General features: G+C 44.7%; 1 protein-coding gene across 1 annotated transcript in view; it reads right to left on the bottom strand.

The window, feature by feature from the left end:
* Window positions 1-700: 700 nt before the first annotated feature.
* The window catches only part of TMEM2 (transmembrane protein 2), a 47965-nt gene continuing 30134 nt past the window's right edge, over window positions 701-18531 (bottom strand). Inside the window, exons 15-20 of the mRNA XM_009578379.1 lie at window positions 9847-10029; window positions 7718-7931; window positions 6837-6938; window positions 4430-4590; window positions 3029-3138; window positions 701-912 (exon numbers count right to left, since the gene is read on the bottom strand). Coding sequence (XP_009576674.1) covers window positions 701-912; window positions 3029-3138; window positions 4430-4590; window positions 6837-6938; window positions 7718-7931; window positions 9847-10029 — 982 coding nt within the window. The remainder of the gene's footprint in view (window positions 913-3028; window positions 3139-4429; window positions 4591-6836; window positions 6939-7717; window positions 7932-9846; window positions 10030-18531) is intronic.

Below are 18531 nucleotides of genomic sequence, written 5' to 3' on the forward strand. Positions count from 1 at the left end.
TTCACATCATCAATTCGCCCATTGTCTGAAAGGAACGCAAGACTTTACCCAACACAGCACATACTTTATCCTGAGTTTTATTCCTGTAGGTCTTTAATTAAATGTTCACATCAGTTGGACAAACATCACTTCATCAGTCATTAGCTAGAGACAGAAACACATTTATAACTCCTTGTTGCACCCGATATACTCAGTTCAATTAAAAGTTATTATTGTAAGATCACTGCATGCTTACCCGTTGATGCAAGCAGATGTTACTGAGTTCACCTAAGATGCCATGGCCGATGGACGCTTAGCTTTTTTTAAAAGCAGACATTAATGGAGGGAAAACAGGACTGAAGGGAGAATTCCCTACCTCTGCTGAAGTTCATCGGTTTCCCTGGATGTTGCTAAAGTTTCCACGCCAAATTTCATTTCCAGTCCCTGTGATACCAGAGAGCAGTTATTTGCCTTTGAAACTTACCTTTTGATCCCAAATCGTGGATATTTTGAAACACTTCTCCTTGGGAAGGGCAGCCCACAGGCTTTTCCCATCCTGCCCTGTGAGGCACTGCTTGAAAAATAAAGCTCTACCACCGTGGGTAAGATGAGAATATATTTATTAGTTATAAAATATACAGGTGAACACCATCGGTTTGGTACAATCCCGTAAAAACAAGAGCAGGTTTTGGTGACAGCGGTGGGCTTTGCCTGGCTGGCGTTACCCCGCGGGCTCTGCAGAGATGTGCTCCAAGTGGTTCTGAGGAAAAGCGAATTTTAGCGACTCGTCGGCATTAGCTGGACATCGATACTCTTTCAGCTTCAAGGGAATATAATGCTGTAGAGAAGCAGCTTTCTGATAACCAGCATGATTAAGGACTTTAATCCAGGAGGGTTTGGCTTGTCCTTTATAGCCAAGCATGGCAAAACTCCCTGAAAAACAGACACAAAAAGAGTGACCCTCTGGATGGGTCGGTTCCCTTATTAGCAGCACAGCATGGACTCCCTCCACGCATCACAGAAACTTCTCAGGCCTTCTCTTTTTCCTTGGATTAAAATAACAGAACATTTAGGAGAGGAAAAGGGTGATGAAAGAGAGGATGAGCCTCGCTGAAGCCATAACCTCACCGCATCCCAGATCTGCAGGTATTTCAATAAGCTAAGATAGGTTCCCAGATGTCAGTTAGCAGGAATATTGTTTTACTCTTTATTTTTAAGCATTGGTACTTTTTCATATTTGACTACATGAAAATGGTTAGGCACTTTGAATCCTTCTTTTATTAGTTTACATCAGTTTCTTCCTGTTATGCCTAAACTATTCCCCATGTCGACTCTGCTCTGGTCCTCTGTTATCACAGAGTACAAAGGCATTATGTATTCTTCCATTTTAATAATAATGTCTTGTGTTTATATTATGCTTTTCATTGCAAAGACTCCCAAGGCTATTTGCAGCTGGTTGGATCGAGACTATTCCTGTAAACACTTCTAATTTAAATAAGGTTTTGCAAAACCAGGCAACAAGACCCTAAATCCTGATCCTGCTGGGGTTAAGGGATCGGGGGTTTTTTGCATTATCCCTGGCAGAAGCAATATGCGCTTGGGAGAAATGCTCCAGCCTGCCCTGAAACGCAGCCCCCCAGCATGGACCAGTCCTGCGTGCAATCACTTTTGGAGCTGTGAAGTCAAACAGTGCGCATACCTGAATCAGCGGGAGAAAGCTCATGAAGCAGAACATAATTACCCAGACTGGAAATCAGGGCAGACACGTGGGTGAACACCCTTGCCCTTAGAAAAGCAAAACAGGGGCGGCAGGTGATCGGCCAGCAGCGTCTCGGTCCCACCGCCAGACACCAGCATCCCACCGAAGTGGCAGGACAAGGAGATGGCCACCAACCAGCATGTCCCCAGGATGGTGGTGGCCCTGCTTGCTGCTTTTTGTGCCCCAGGAGCAGTGGGTGCTGGAGGCTGAACCGAGCTCCCAAAATGACCTGGAAGTGCTGTGCCCAAGCGAGCGGCACAGGTGGTTCAGTGAACAAAGTTTGACAAAACAGACAAAAAAGATTGCTTTTTAATAAAAAAATGCGTTTCAAAAGTATTCAGGGCTTTGATGAAAGAATGAAGCAATGAAGTTGCAGGACAAAACCAAAAAAGAAAACCTCAAATTTTTGCTTTTAAAAGGATGAAAGAAAAAAACAGCTTCTCGGGAATCCAACAGGCACCGAGGTGAAATCACTGTCTCTGCTGTAAAGACTATGCTGTCCTCCCCTGGAACAGCCATAGCAATGAGCTTTGAAACTTGAACCAGAAATTGATATAAATTTCAGTAAAGCAGTAGGGGAAAAAAATCCCCAAACCCCCAAGAAAAAAAAAAGATGCTGGAAATACAGCCAGTTCTCCATCTGATCTCTGCTTGAGAGATTGCAAATGAAATCTTAATCAAGCTGGCTGGTTGTTTTCCTGATTTCCTTATTATTCAAAATTCCAAATTATTCATCCAAACCTGGACTCAATAGCCCCTCATTTTCCAGTAGGAAACCCAGCATGGATTTACTGGACTAATGATACCAATGGATTTCTTGCAGCAATCCAAGGTAAAACTGTAATAAGAACTTTCCAAAACTGGTGATTTCACCTTCCTTAAATCAAAAAAAAAAACCAAAACCAAAAAGCTCCTATTTCACTTCAGGCTATTTTCTTATTCATCAACCCTTCATAATGATTGGGTTTTGATTGTTTTTCCTTGCAAAGCAGTTGAATTTTAGAGATGGAATCTTTATCAAATGATTCTTTTGTTGTTGTTGTTAGAAAAACAAGCTCCCTTTAGGATGAAAAATTTGCAGCATGCAGCTTCTCACTGGTGAAGTAGCATCAAAACCCTGAAATAACTCTCCTATTTCTCACCATCCCTAAGCCAAGAGGTTTTTACTAGGTTACACTGGCATATTGTGGTAGGATTGATAAGCACTATGTAAGTATGTGTACATTTTTGGTAGGGAAACACACCAGTAATTCTTAAGCAAAAGAAACGTGGTAGAATAAATACATTTACCTTCCTTGTGGAAGACAATAGGCTTTGCTGAACCTAACCTGGTAAAAACAGACATTTCAGAGCTCCCCGCCACGTCTGCAATATCTCTAGAGCACACGAGAACAAGTGATCTGAGGAGAAGGAGAGCGATTACTGCATGATTGCAAAATATTACTTTGTTAAGAATCTGCAAGACCTTTAAGCTCCAATTCAGAAAAGTACTTAAGAGCTTGCTTAACTTTAAGAACATGCTTAAATCCCTTTGATTTCAATCACACGTAAGCTTTCCTAAGTTTAAGCCTCTGTTCAAATGTTCCTAAATTAAACCTGTGCTTTACACGGAATCAAAACAAGCACAAATGGCTGTTTGCAAGTGCATCCCTTATGGGAACATGACACTCAGCCGCAGAAGAAATTCAGTTGCTTTACAGTCCTGAGACTCTGAAACCATCTATATGCTGGGTCTGATTTTCAGTCAAGCCTCAGTCTGCCTTTGGCCCTCACAGACGTGCTGTCAGCCCCCAGTGAATTGCACCTGCAACGAATTACAGGTTGCACAACCGGTTGCATTGAGCTGAATGCCTAGACCAGCAAAATACACATCCTCTCAGAAAATCAAACCGAATGTACAGGCATCACATGGATATATGTCACTTCATGCACGTTTGATACATGTACGTACTCATGTGCATAAACACAGATGTAAAACTCAGGAGTTTTCAAATCTTTGGTCATGAACTGCTCAGAAAGGTATTGGACTGAAAGTCTGTTTTCTGGTTATTTGACCTGCTTCTGCCAGCAGCCAAGAATTTATCCATAAATGCCTGTTGTTCCATGTTTATGTGGCGACACATAAAACCACAAGGAATGTGGGACAGACACAAACAGAGATGATCCAGACCATTGCCAGGACACATGCAAGGTAACAGAGCCCGCAGGCAGGCAGGTCTATTCATTGGCTCACCCAAGAAAAGTCCTATTGGAAAATCTGGCACACCTACGATTTTCATCTGTCACAAGAGGCAAAAACAATCAGTAAGAGTAAACAGAAGCCAACTCGTTTCAGAAACAGAAAACTGAATCATCGGCTGCCAGGAAATTGCTGGACACCGGGAATAGGTGCACAGGATTGCAAATGCCATTGCAAGGACTTTATCTACTCCATGCTGGAAAATGAATGGTTAATTTAGAAGGAATTGACAGTTTTCCAGAAAACCTGTCTCTGTCTGCTTTAATCTGTGCAATCCTGGGAGAGAGATGCTGCTTCTCTTATTATCTAGGTGATATTTGGGATTTGTACATATTTAATCTGGGCCAGATTTCTTCAGAGCACAGGTTTGATTATGAAAGTAGGTCATTTTCCTTTCTTTGTCTATCAGCCACGGGTTGCTACATGAACTGGGCTCTCAGCAGTTTGCTTACCTCTCTTTTATAAATGTTTGAACATAATCAGTTATTGCACTGGCAGCGTTTTCACCAGTAACTGTGTCAAAGTGCCGCCTACTCACGACTGCTCCTGAACATGCATCTAGCACCATGAAGAATATCCCACGGCTATTGAACAGGAAAACTGTGTCATTTATCTGCAACAAAAAACAGAGGTAGGTTTTATGGAGGCAGGCTGGGGAGATTCAGACTCTGATCCTGCTTCTCCATAAGAAGGGAGTTACAAGCAAGGAAAACATCAAAGGTGTACACCCTGTAATTTTAAATGTATAATTAGTACAGGTGTAGTGACCTCACTGATAGATGGTCAGTGGCAGCAGGAAGCAAAACCCTTAGTTCTCAATGGGGTACAAAAACATGAGAAATGAGGTCATCAGCATCTTTTGTGTATTAGGAAGATACATTTGGGAAGCCGAGAATCCTGGAGTAAAATGCTTAGTTCAGTCTTAATACAGTTTCTTTCCATGTGGGGGAAATTACTGTCACGTGGCAAAGCAGATTTGACCACGGAGCAAGGGAGGGGTGCTGAGACAGCAGATGGGGGAATAGAGGCGACACATGGACTTTTTTTGTTTTCCCTGGAAATGTAAATATCAAAACCAAAATATTCCTTCTTGGTAGGGCTGCCCCAGTGCCCCAGAGAAGTTGGAGCACAAGTGGCTCCTACTCTCCTCCTTTCCTACAGCAAGGGCTCCTTCCCCAGGTTACACCTCTCAGGATGTGCCACGATATTTGCTTTTAGAAAGGCAAAGGCTGTCGGAGGTGCCTGGCACTGGTGCATCTCCCCAGCATCCCAGGGGCAGCCCAGCCTGGGAGGACACAACCTCCACCAAGGAAAGCAACAGCATACCGAGGTCAGAATGCTGAGCCCAGGATACGCCACTGTAATCCACATAGTCGTCCAAAGCCCGCAGGCACCAGGGAGCTCAGATACATCCCATCAATCTGAGACATGTGAATGCCTCCAGGGAATATAGGGCCAGACCGAATGACGGAGCCAAGTGTTAAAAAGTGGCTTCTGCAAGATGTCGGAGGATGCTGAACGCAATAGGGGGTCAAGGGTAAGGGAAACATGAATGTCTGGGCAGAGGGGAGCGAGGAGGAGCAAAGACAGACTAAATCTTTTGCCTGGTCCTGGCTGTCTCACGCTCCTAAGCCTGGGAAGTGTGTCAAAGTCTGGATGCACATGGAGCAGAGAGCAACCACCGCTGCAAACCAACCTAAACGCTGGCAAATGAAACAGCCCCGCTGCGTGTCTTGCCCCTGTCCGCACGCTGCAGGCCCGCCGAGGAGCCAGCCCAAGGGCTCACGCAGCCCCACGGGAGCTGGAGCTGGGCACTGCTGCACCCAGTTCCCTCAGTCCTTGGGGAGCTTGGGTTATAAATCTAAAACGTTTCTAACTTTTGCATTTCATTCAGCAAAACAAGAACAAAACATGTGCTTTGGGAGTGGGGGCTCCTCTGCTTCACTTCTTTATTTCCAAATTTCCTGCATCTTTTAAGATTTAGGGTAAGAATCCTCCTTTAGAGATTAATCTTTATCATTTGGCTAGCCCAGCCTTTACTTCAGCTAGGAGTACATGTGTCAGAAACAAAACTTCCTTTGAAAAACAATACTCTGCATTAAAGCTTTAGAAAAGGCAAAGAAGCTTTGTGGATACTACACCTGTCTTACGAGTGCTGCACACACGCAGGTCTCTGCGCCTCACCGCAGGTGAGGATGCTGCCTCCAGGAACACCTGCTTGCTAATGGTTTTGAATAAATTTTTGATGATGCAGCCAGTGCATGTGGCAAGAAATCTTGGCTGCTCAGACTCCTTAAGGATGCTGTACCGGCTTTGCTTGGCATTTGTTAGCATTAATTATAATTCAGCGGCACACAGGTATGTAAGCCTGGACAGTATCCTTGCAAGCATGATTTCAGTCACCCTTCACCATCTAGACAGACATAAAAGGCATGTGCAGGGACAACCTGACAGCTCCAAACCCCTTCAGTAGTGAATTATAGTTATTTTTATCTTCTAGTGCAATGTCAGCAGAGAAAATCAGAAAAACAAACTTGTTTTTTTTACCTTTGTAAACAATGACTTCTGGTGTGCTTTTTTTCCCCCTTCCTCTACATTAGAGTGGCGGTGTTAATTCTTCTTCTGAGGTGATAAAAGGCCTTTTTTTCCCTTAAGGGCTGAAATCCTCATCTGAATAGAATACGAACTCCCAGTGACTTTAATGGAGCTAATTGTAGCGGAGAACAATGCACTTGCCTTTTCCAGGGGAACTTCCCATTTCTTTCTGCCAAGACTCAGCAAGATTTTGCAGTAACTTTCCTTGGAGATAAAGCTTCCCCTGTTTAATCAGCATTTCAAATGTGATAAAACACAACCTACCTTAATGAATGCGGATGTCAAGTGGTTTTGTATGTCCGCCCTGCGGAGAGACTGGATCTGGATCCTTATATACTTGACCGAGGGTGTGCTAGTGATAGCAAGCTGCAATTACACCAGAGACAGAAACTTAAAAACTGGCTTGCTAACTGGTTTTCATCAACAAAATGACACCAGGTACAAATGCTCGTATCACAAGCATCACAAAACTTTAAGAATTCTTTTTTCAAACTGTGATCCTGGTTCTCACGTAAGTGCTCATCATTAAGACATCATTTATCAAAGGATTGTGGCAATGCTGGATGGAAGGGACCTCTGATGGTCACTCTGCCGCTAAGTAAGTTTAGAAGTTGAATATTAATTTCATATATTTTGCCTGGCTATAAGCTCAAGTGCAGATTTGTATGAGCCTGAAACAATTCTACAGGATTTAGAATGGGGTGAATTTACAGTAAATAAGAAGAGAACCTGGCTCTAATTTTCCAGTCACTCCTATCAACCAGAATTTCTTCCCAGTTTGAAATTCAGCAGCAATGTTGTACTTTGGAATTCAAAGTTAATCCAATCTGAGCCTTCTCAAGAGTCCTTTTTTTCTTGTTTAAAAGAAAGAAATGGGGAAAAAAGGTGCCATGAATATGCATTCACATGCTTCCAGTTGGGCAATTTCTTTGAGGCTATCTTTGAGGCATCATACAAAAAGCTACAGAAATTCAGAGCAACCCCTTCCCTCTACACAGGTTACAGGGGCAGATGCCCCAGATGCTGGGCAGATTCACGAGTGGGAATTCCCTACGGCTTTTCCTTATATGCTGTGAAAACAAATTGACCTTGTGTGGATGCACACTTGCTGCATAACCTCAGATGCTGTTTCATGCGGCGGGTACCTGCGGGGCCCCACACGCCCTGCACGGCCCGGCTGGGTGCTGGGACACGGGGCGCTGGGCAGCTGCTGGCCTCTGCGGGAAGGGGTTTGGGTCACAGCTCCAGGAGTCCCCTGGGTACATGTGCGCCATGATTTTAATACGTTCGCAGCCTTGCTGAGAGCAGTAACTGTGTCCTCTCCGAGCTTCGTGGGCTTGCAGGTGAACAAAGAGGTACCTACAAATGAGAGCAAACGGAGGGATCAGAGCCACCACGTGCGTAGAGGAGAAGCTGAGTAGAGGCAGGGTCTGCACTTGCTAAATTGCATTATCCCTCCCGTTTCCCAACATCACAAACCAACTCTGTCTTAGACCAGTGTAATACGGGGCAGCCATTGCAAAATGGGACCTGCAAGGATGCAGGTCGAGCTCCCCTCTCATCCTGGCATGATGAGACCTGCAGCACTTGCAGCCCGTACGCCCAAGCCAGCTGCCTTCACCAGGCGAGTGTCATGTCGGGCAGACACCCTCTCCAGCCCCAGGCACCCCACGCTGCTCCCAGCCGTGGTGGCATCCCACCAGAGAAAGAGCAGCAGTGGTGCTCAGGCTGTTGTGCAGAAGGAGACAGGCCTGCCTGGAAATATCAGCATCTCCCCTTCGGTTCTCCTCGTTGCACGGTCCTGGCCCGCAGGCAGAGCTTAGCCCCAGGCATGCATGCCAAAAGCTCAGAGGCAGCCAGGTCTTCTGGCCTTTGGAGTTCAATTTTTTCCTAGCTGTTCTAAGTATGTTTTCAATCGTGTCCATTCTGCAATTCAGGCTGAGGAAACTACATAAACAGCTCAGTTCAGCTCCAGGATCAAAAAGATACATGAGCTTTGAAGGGATTTTTTTTTTTCTATTTCTTTTAAAACTAAATATTTGTTTCTATTTGTCTGGAAGAGAGAATGAGTAAGCTTGGTTCCTCTCCAAGGATCCAGCATGTGGGGTTAAAAAAAGAAGGGGAAACATCCCACTCATTATGAAATAAAGTTTAAAAAACAACAACAGGAAAAGAAAAAAGCCAATCCCTTACCTTCTGTACTCTGAAAGGCTAAAAAAATCACTGCTGAATTAAAGAGAGAACCAAAAGGCTGATACTGTCAGAATTAGGTTAGACCCATCAATCTGCATGTACCAGGTCCAAATGGCTGCTGGCAGCTAGTGGCTCTTCCCCCACAGATGCACACGTGTAACCATTTTCCCCACTATTCAGTTTACAGAATTTGGGCAACTTTTTTTTTTTCCCAAAAAGGAGGAAAGGAGGATTAATTAGCAAATTGTTATTTCACAATTCCTATCATGAGAGAGACCTGGCCATCAGCAAGGAGCCCGGTCACAGGGAAGGCATTCCGGGATTCGATTGCTCATGTGTTATGGTCGAATGAATAAATATATCCCATCTCATTTTCAAATCTGGCACTTGTGGATTGATTCCTGAAGTAGCTACTTAGTCAGGTGAAGCGTCATGGGACCCATGGTTAGACCACAAAACACTTTTTTCCTCCCTAACTATTTTAGCTGACTGAGAAACACGGTTTCGTAATATGTTTTTTTAACCAAAGGTGTCCTAGAGTCTTACAAAGATAGTGCAAGATCTCTAGGACTCTCTTCATGCCTTCAAAATAAGAGATGTACTATGGTGCTCTCCTTTTTTCACAAAATCTAATTTTTAGAGTGTGATGATTTTAGAAATCTCCCTTTAAGGGAATATGAAGAAGTTGAAACTTCCCAAACTATCTCAGTGTTGGAGCTGCAGCAGTCCCAAGAGGGCTCCTTTTCATGGCCTTTTGGGGTCCAGTGGATTTTAACAAATATTTACACTGCACCCAAACCCGCAGCAATCTGAGCAGCAGGGATGCCTCGAAGCACCTAAGTCCAGGCAAGAAAACAGCCATTTTCTTAACGGCAATGCAAATCCCCGCTCAGTGATACAGACAGAGACCTAACCCAGGTACTCCAGCCTGTAACTCCATTTTGATCCGAAATCAGTGAAAAGACCATGCAAGATGGATGGGCCTGAAGTTTAACTGGGAGAAAGGGAAAGGAGGTGCTGGGGCTGCTAAGAGAAACACCCCAAGAGTTTGCTGCCCGTTCAGGGGCAATGCAGGGCTCACCCCGACGCTCTGTCGAAATAGAAGAGCCGCTCGCCGGTCCTGTTGAGAGCGCTGGCCCGGGAAGGAGCGGCAAGGTAGTGCTTTACGCTGTGCACCGTCCCTGTCCGACGCTGGTAGATATCCGCCACCACCTGGAAAACGGCTTCCCTGGGGTAGCAGAGGGCAACACGCAGCCAGTCTCCTCTGTCAGCAAAAAGGGGAGGCAGGGGGAAGGGGAGAAAAAGCACTTAAGGGCTTGAGTACAGGAGAGGTGGTCTGCAGCCAAGAGTACAGTCTTCAGGGGAAAACAAAGAAATGTCCTTTGAGGTTCTCTTCCTCCTTTAAAAAAATACAACAAATCCTCAAAGCCAAAGAAAATCAGATTTTTTTTTTGCTTTGTCTGGAAACAACGGCTGCTTATTGCGAAGGTCTGATCCAGGGACCCCGGCTGACCTCAGAGGACTTTGAGTCAGGTGCCAGGATGGCTTAAAACCAGAGATTTTCTCTTCCTTGCCCCACAGGGCTGCGGTACAACCAGTCACATACCCACTCGCATCTCCTGAGGCAGCCGGGGCTTGTTTTAGTTCATCCGGAGCTGCTGCGGGAGGGGGAATCGGCATCCAGCAGACGTTTCACCGGGGGCACGGATTCAGGAATTAGAAAGTAATCTCTGACTTGAACCAGAGCCACGGTCTAAAGGGACCTGCTTCCTCCACTTTACAGCAAAGTTTATTATTACGGTTTCCATTAAAATCTCCCTCTCCCCTGCTCTTTCTTCAACGTCAGTTTAGAATAACTAAGGGTAAAGTGAACTAACCTCTTAACTCTTGTGTATCACGATTTCAGCATGCATAAATTTACAAAAAACTGCCCCCGTAGCTTTTCTTTATCCTGCAGTTTGCATCGCCACCCTCATGGAGAGAAAAACTGGCTCCAAATTAGAAACCTTTGTTACACGACTCGGAGCCAAAAGATGCAGCTACGGGGCGCTTCAGATACTGATGGGAAGGATCTTCCACAAAACCCGACACCCTTTCCTGTCTGTGGGATGCACTTGTACGGTACAAAGCAGAAAGCCACAAGAAGTTTACACTTGAAAAGAAAAACCGAATACCAATATAATTAGCTTAATTATTTTTTTTCTTTCCACCCTCTGAAGTGGCTCAGTGTACCACACCAAAGTGCCTGAACCAGTACGATGGTTAGCTTTCTTCATATTACCAAAACCATCCAGGCTTTAAAGGTATTCTTTTAATTACCTGGCTTCCTGGTTAAAATGTGAGAATATAAATTTGACTTAGAGAAAGACAAATACCACCTTCATCAGCTGTCTTTCTGGGCCCTGAGGAAGACAAAGTTTCTCCAAAGTTCCCCTGAAATGACCTGCCACCCATCCCTGCCTGCAGAGCGATAAATGGGGGGAAACCACTTCGATTTGGAAAAATCTGGGAATCTGCATGCCTAGACCTCTACTTTGCGTTACACATGGAGAGCACAAAAGCAAAGCTATTTCAGTCTTTTTCTGGTTTTCTCATTAAAACAAAGCAAAACTATCTACAGGATGGAAGAGGGGACAGGCTGTTCTAGAATAATAATCAAAGCCACACAAAGACCCATCGGCTTAAGCCAGATACTGCCCTCTAGATTTTAACCAACTCCAGCTGTGTCATAACACAGGACAGCTAGAAAACGGATATATTTTCAGATTATTTGGCCTCCGACTAGAGGAAATGAAAGAAATGCACCAGAGCCATGTTTGTGGAATATTTTTAGGACGGAGTCCCAAGACATTTGGCCGTTTCATAAGGGTGATTTGCATTGCGTTAGCACATTTCATCCCCTGAAGACACCATCTTGTCATCTCCCTCAGATGCTGGGAACCGGCTTTGGTGCCATGCTACACTGACTGCCACCTCCCTGGGGAACAAGAAAGGCACTAGAAAAGGCAATTGGAGAGTGAAAGAAAAAAAAAAAGCATGAAAAAACCCACAGCTGCGACCCTCTTGAGTCCCCGGGGCATTTGGGAATATGAGTGCTAGAGCCTAGTGTGCACATGAGCAGGTTGAGGGAAATGCTGAAATAAATTATATCGAGATTGAAGGGATCAAATGAAAAGCACCTACTTTGGAGTTTGTGGAGGAAGAGGTGGAAAGAAGTGCATTCCCACAACAAAGGGCGTGGGAGGAGATGTGGGAAGGGAAGGCATTAGAAGTTATCCTTTATGTAAATATAGGAAAGAATAAGGTGGTTATTTTCTGCTTAATTTAGTGGTATTTTAACAGCTTCCTATTTACTTCTTTACTTCAGTTCTGTTTCTTCAGCTTGTGCAAAATCCGCCGTAAACCCTCCCAAATACCTGGCTGTGTGGCTGAACTGGGCTCCACCATCTCCAGGAAAAGCAAAGCAAGAAACAGCAGCGCTACTGCGGGACGGTCCACAGGACTCTGCCTTGCAGCTTGAGCGGACGGGGCTCAGATGCCTGGTCTCCATTGCCAAAACTGAGGGAGAAATGCAACCTCAGGCAACAAGCAGTAATCAGGCATGGGACATCTTGGGCATTGCGTTCAAGGTAAAACAGATGTGCGTGTGCCTTCCTCAGCCACTGCACTGGCCACCACTGACCTCCCAGCTGGGTCTCAAGTGCAGGAAGCCTTCATCTTTTTCAGGGTGGTCAATAAACTGTGGCTTCTGCTTCATTCCTCTGCTTAGACCTCTCCATTCTGTCTTATTTACCAGCTGCTACTCTGGGGTGAATATTTGCAGACAGAATAAGAAAAATAAGTCCTTGTTCTGCCGCTCTCAGTACCGGCACGTCAGCTGGTGTCTTTGCAGATGCCCCAGAGGCTTGGGGACACACGCAGCACTAGCAAGAAGAGAAAACACTGAATTCATAATAGATCCCAAATTACGAATTCAGAGTAATTTCAGACCCCTGCCTGAATGCTGTGGGAACATCTGTAACTTTAGATGCTCTCATCTTACAGATCAGCACAAACAAAGGGAAAAAAATCATTTAAAAACCAAAGGGGTAGAAGTCAGACTATCGATACACAAAATGCTGTCCAATGTAGCAATACACAGGACCTTTTTTTTTTTTAAACTTTCATTCTTAGGAGTTTCTTGCAAGAGAAACAAATAAAAATATTCTCAGGTGGAAAGTCTGACTTTGGAATTAGCTGTCAGTTTAGTGAAAGCCATCTTAACATGTGCAGAAAACTAACGAGCTATTTAAGATATTTTCACCCCAAAACTAAGTAACTGTGTTCACAATCTTTTCTAGTGATAAAGTTCAGTTCATTTTAGAAGTAAGAAACATTCTTCTTTCTTTTTTTCATTCTTGTTCTTAATCAGGTCAACATTTTCCTAGGTGTTTTTACAAAAAAAAATCAGCATTTGAAGGGGAAAAGCTAAATATGCACCAGCAAAAAGTCAGCATTTAGTGGGTTCTAACAGTTTCAAACACCACTTGGAAAATTTCTGAGAGTCCACCGACACCAGCACATATAAAACCTGATACTTCTGCCCCTCTGTTACTGTCATTCAACAATCCCCACAGTGTGTTTCATGCATTTTTATGAATGTATTTAGCCTGTTTATTTCCTTTTGGAAATGGTTGGGTGAAACAAACCCAAGGAGCCTTTCTTTTTTCACCAGGATATTGGCATTTGCAGTTCTGGCTCTTTCAGGTGGAGCAAAAACATCAGGCAAAGTGTTAAAAAACTATTCTTATGTTTTGGCAATGAGCAGGCTTCCTGGGATAAGCAAAAGCAAAAAAGGACAAGGGAAAGGCAAAAAAAGCAGGCAAGAGGTTTCCTGTTCTTGGACATGTGGTAGATACAGATCTGCACGTACACACATACATACCTCATTTACAACCCTCAGAACAACCTCCCCAGCTCAACCCCAAATTCCCAAAGGCAAAGCCACTCAGAAACGTGATCAAGCAGGCGAAGGAGGGGAGACTTTTGTGAGTGGTGGGATGTGAAGTGAGTCATGTAACTTGGAGGTGAGATTTGGCTGGAGTAGACACAGAAAGAGTGCATGTCTGGGACTCTCACCGCCTGGGAGAGGACAAATAACACTTGTTCAATATTGTGAACGTGCCCCTTGACTACATCGGATGGAGTATCAGTCCTGGGCAAATGGGTATGATCTAGTGCTGGGGTTGCTGGCTATGCTGGACATCAATCCTGGCTGTATTTTAGCTAAGGGAACTTCTAAGCCGATGAATATTACTCTAGAAAACATCTCCACCATGTTTATTGACATGGTGTGTCACGTAGCTGATGACGGTGGAAGTGCACAGTCCAAATCCTGATCTCACTGATGAAAATCTGGGGTAAGCTAATGAGGGAATGCTGTAGAACACAACTAAAAATTACTTTTTTTTTCCTTGGGCTTGAAAAAACAAGAGACTTTCATCCAGTGAGTCAGTCTCCCCCAACTGTTATTACTCCTATTTAAAAACAACCCCTCTGACATTTTGGTCAACATCTACGTGAGCTGAACTTTCAAAGGGAGTGAGACAACTGGGAATTTGAAACTTTCCTGTTCATAATATGGGAACTAAGCAGAAATCCCCATGTGCTGCTTTGGTTAAGTTTGTCTCTCACAGGCTGAATTTTGAACTTCAAAAGACAAAAAAAGCAAAGCCACCATTCAGCCTCCAACCCATCCCAAGAACAAATCACAGGAGGTCAATGCTCCTTGCTCCCAGTCAGGATACAGCTGGTTTTTCTCTCCAAAAATGTCTCCCAACCTCACAACAACCTGCTCAGCACCAGGCTGAATCTCCTCTGGCATAAAACCTGTCTTCAGGACAAGCCGCCTCCTCTCCAATCAGCATCACTGGTGGGCAAAATGGAGCAAGAAATACCCACACATCTCACAGGTGCTGAGAAGAGTGGAGAAAGGGCTGCAAGGAACCTGGCCAGGTCCTCACCACTTTCTCTCAGTTCAAGCTCTTCCCCTTCAACCCACGTTTCCCACCGGTTCCCTGCAGCTGTCACTCGCTCCTTCTCTTTTTCTAGATTTCTTTTTAATTTTCTGCCTTCAACTCAAGTCCATTAAACAAATCCAAACCCCCCACAATGACAAACACGGCTACTGGGCAAACATCCAGCAATTTTTTTCAAGACCTTGTTATTAAGGATAGACTCTTCTGGAAGACCGCTTGCTGCAGGAATAGTAACAAGTTAGGTATGTGTTTAGCTGACTAGAGTTGGGTGTATTGGGATTTAAATGCCTTTCCTAAATGTTGCCATTTAGGAAATGCCATTAAAAATTGAAAAGTATAGGCCACCTCTTGATATAAATTAAAATTTTTGGTTTTACCCACGTGCCTCCTTAGGCAACAAGAATGATTTTTGCTTTTGCGAAGCTCAACAAATTATAGAAGGGATCCTGCCCTGAAGTACACTTCTGCTGATACTCATGAAACCTGGGTCTGACTCAGACAGCATTTGGCTCACAGACAATTGTATTCAAGCAAAAACAAGAACTTCCTGCATTTAAATACAGTACATCATCTTATCATCTTTTTTTCCCACCCTACATGCTTTCATGGAAGAACCACATCCCAATTCAATTTGTATCTTTTTTAATGCGTTCCCAAGTACTCTGCCGCTGACTGTTGTGTGTTTTGTATTTTCCTGCCGCTGTGCCTCAGATGCACATCAGGTCAGGAGAGGCTGGTGGCCCTGAGGAGCCCCAAGCCCCACTCCATGGGCCAGGAGAAGGGTGAAAGCAAGGAAAAACCTTCAGGTTTCACGTGCCAGGCTTCAAAGTGACAAGCAGCCTGGTTTGCCACGGCCATCCGGGGACTGTCTGATGCTCAGAATGCTCTAATTCATGCTGTAAAACGATCACCTCAGGAAGGACATCTCTCCTCAGAGTCACCTTGTTAATCCCGGCCGCTGCCACCGGCCAGTTGCAAGCGCAAGCCGCGGAGGACAGAGCGCAGCAAGGGCCGCAGGCGGGGAGGCAAAGACGGGGCTTCGGGATCACTCGAACCTGGCGATGTCAGCACCCGCTTTTGGCCCAGCTGTACTAAAACGGTGCAATCTGCAACCTGGTGTTTTGGCAAATGTTTTAGCTTCTCTCCAATTTTAAAAAAATATCTTGTGGCTTTCATCCACTGGTTGACCTGTGGGTAATTTAAGGGATTTAAATAGACAGAAGGGAACTCAAATATATCTGCTGACTTCTGTGTTGTGTGGATGATTAACTCCGAATTACAGATGTTATCAGGAGGGGCAGGCTATGAAACCCAAGTAGCACTTTACTTATTATTATTGGAAATAGTGGTGGTGTTACTTGTATTACATCCAGATCTGGGGGATCGAGGTCAGAACTCCTGGACGTACAAGAACAAGAAAGCAGTCACAGCCTTGAACTGTTAGCTCCACTTTGAAATACTAATTTTGCCTTCCTGTGCATTTATCAATCTGGGAAGCAAAAGGAAGAGCTCATTTAGAACTAATCTGAAAAAGAAACAATTTAGGAAATATCCATAAACTGGGCAAGTCTGCAGCAAGCACATTCTAGCCTTGTCTCATTATCTTTGTTTTCCTCCAGACCTTATCACCGCTAAGGAATTTAATCGCAAAAATGACAAGTAGCTGAAAGTATGAATCAGACTGGCATTGAATAAGAAGCCGTAGGAAAAACACCTACCTACACAACCCTGACAAATACAAATATAACAAGTCCCCCAGAGTCTCAGAGCAGGCATGGGCTGCATCAGTTTGCTTGCACTGAAATCTCCACCTTTGGATGGGTTGCAGCGTCCTGGAGGCTTCATATCACCCAGCGTCCAAAGGCTCCGCTATTTTTAACGAAGAATTTAGACACAAACTCATTCCAGGCTCTTGAATTTTCAGATAATTTAGATTATTCACTGGTGAATATGTTAACAAGCCCTAGTGCAGGAGTCCAGCCTAGCAAATACAGGAGCCAAGCAGTGCACCTGTGCCCATCCCTGCACAAACAGGGGAAAGGCTGAACACACGGACATCTGCGCTTTTGCTTGCTGTTGACAAGAAATTTGGCCCTCCCCTGCCAATTTTTTTTTAAAGAAGGCTGAACGCATGCCCAGGCGCACACATGGACATCTGCGCTTTTGCTTGCTGTTGACAAGAAATTTGGCCCTCCCCTGCCAATTTTTTTTTAAAGACTCTCATAAGGATCCAACTTCTGCAACAAAGCACCAACGAACATCAATATTATGAGCCTCGCTGTACCCCTCCAGGTGAAGCTATGAGGGTGCCGATGAAGAGAGCCTGGGGAAGGCTGCCCTGCACTGTCCTTGGAGCATCTCTCAGGAGAGGTGCAGTACAAACGAAAGCCCCTGCTTGCAGGACTGTGGCCATCTACCCACAAAAACTACCCTTTATCCTATTAGCTGCTCACATTTCCCTGAATTCTCTCTGTCGAACCACAGCAGAGAGCCCTAATAAGGGAAAACCCTTCCCTCTGAGCCTTAACAGACCAAGTATAGAGATATTTGCCTGTGCTCATTAAAAACAAGGAATGTTTAATCTAATTGCCACTGCTTTTCAGGCTGCTTCAACAACACAACTCATTACACTATACTTCAGATATGTGCTTTGAGGAGATTTAATTCTTATCTTTAGATCTGCTGATAGCACAAAGAAGCCTGGCTGATTTACTGAACAGCACTGTGCCTTTGATAATAGTATTTGCTTTAGCTTCTTCTGCGATTAGAAAATTTGCACAGGCATAAAGCCTAGGTCATTAAATTGAAGGACTTCATTTCTGACTTTGCTTACTCTATGAAGTGCCAGTCTTTGTACTGTTTTCCAGCACCTGAAAGGAGGCACTTACTTGCAACCAAATAATGTTTTCCATCCTCTCCTCCTGGCTTACCAGCCTCTCCCCGCTCTCGTAACAAGCTTGATGCTCTCTGCGGGCCTTTGGGCTTCAGGATAGTAATTTTGAGGAAAGCCCTTAACTCAGTCTTACAGATAATTCTCATACTTCTGTGAAGCAGAAAAGAAAACCCGAGAAAACATACAAACAGCTCTGAGGGGGCCAAAACCGCTCCAACAAAGAGATGGAGCCCATGAAGAAGGGGTTTGAGGCCTCTGTTCATGAAGGTGTCGCACACACTTTATGCCCGATGAGAGCAATCCTCAGCAGATCTGGACTGGTTCTGGAGCACACTTCATTCCCGGTCATTAAAATTCCAGCCGGAGCTCTCCTTCTGTTCACTTGCCAAAACATTCAGAAGTTACTTGTCCTGCATTACCTCTTTCCAGAAGCATCAATACCCAGCCGCCTTCTCATCCTCTCAGGGAAACTCCCAGCCGTTAGACAGACAACCCTACCGATAGCTTAAAAAGGCATTTCTGCGGAGACAGCTATGCTCCCCAGCAGCCTGAAAACACAGCCTGCGGGTCTTCGCCATGGCTTTACATTTGCCCATCAGCCAGCTAGCGACACAGCTACCCTGACGAATGCAAACAAATACATCTCTCTTTGGAAGGGAAATTGCAGCACATGGGCGCAGATGGCAGCACGTGGAGACACAGCAATTTTGTTTGGTTTAGCTACATATTTTGATGGAAGTGAAGACACTGAAGACTTACTCTAAACAGAGTTTGAATCAGTGCGAGGAAGATACAAGTACTGCAGCAACCCTTCAGGTGCCCACGATAGAAAGAAAAAGATCTGCCCAGTGACTGT

Source organism: Fulmarus glacialis, unplaced genomic scaffold (assembly GCF_000690835.1).
Source record: "Fulmarus glacialis isolate BGI_N327 unplaced genomic scaffold, ASM69083v1 scaffold19775, whole genome shotgun sequence".
Taxonomy (NCBI): Eukaryota; Metazoa; Chordata; class Aves; order Procellariiformes; family Procellariidae; genus Fulmarus; species Fulmarus glacialis.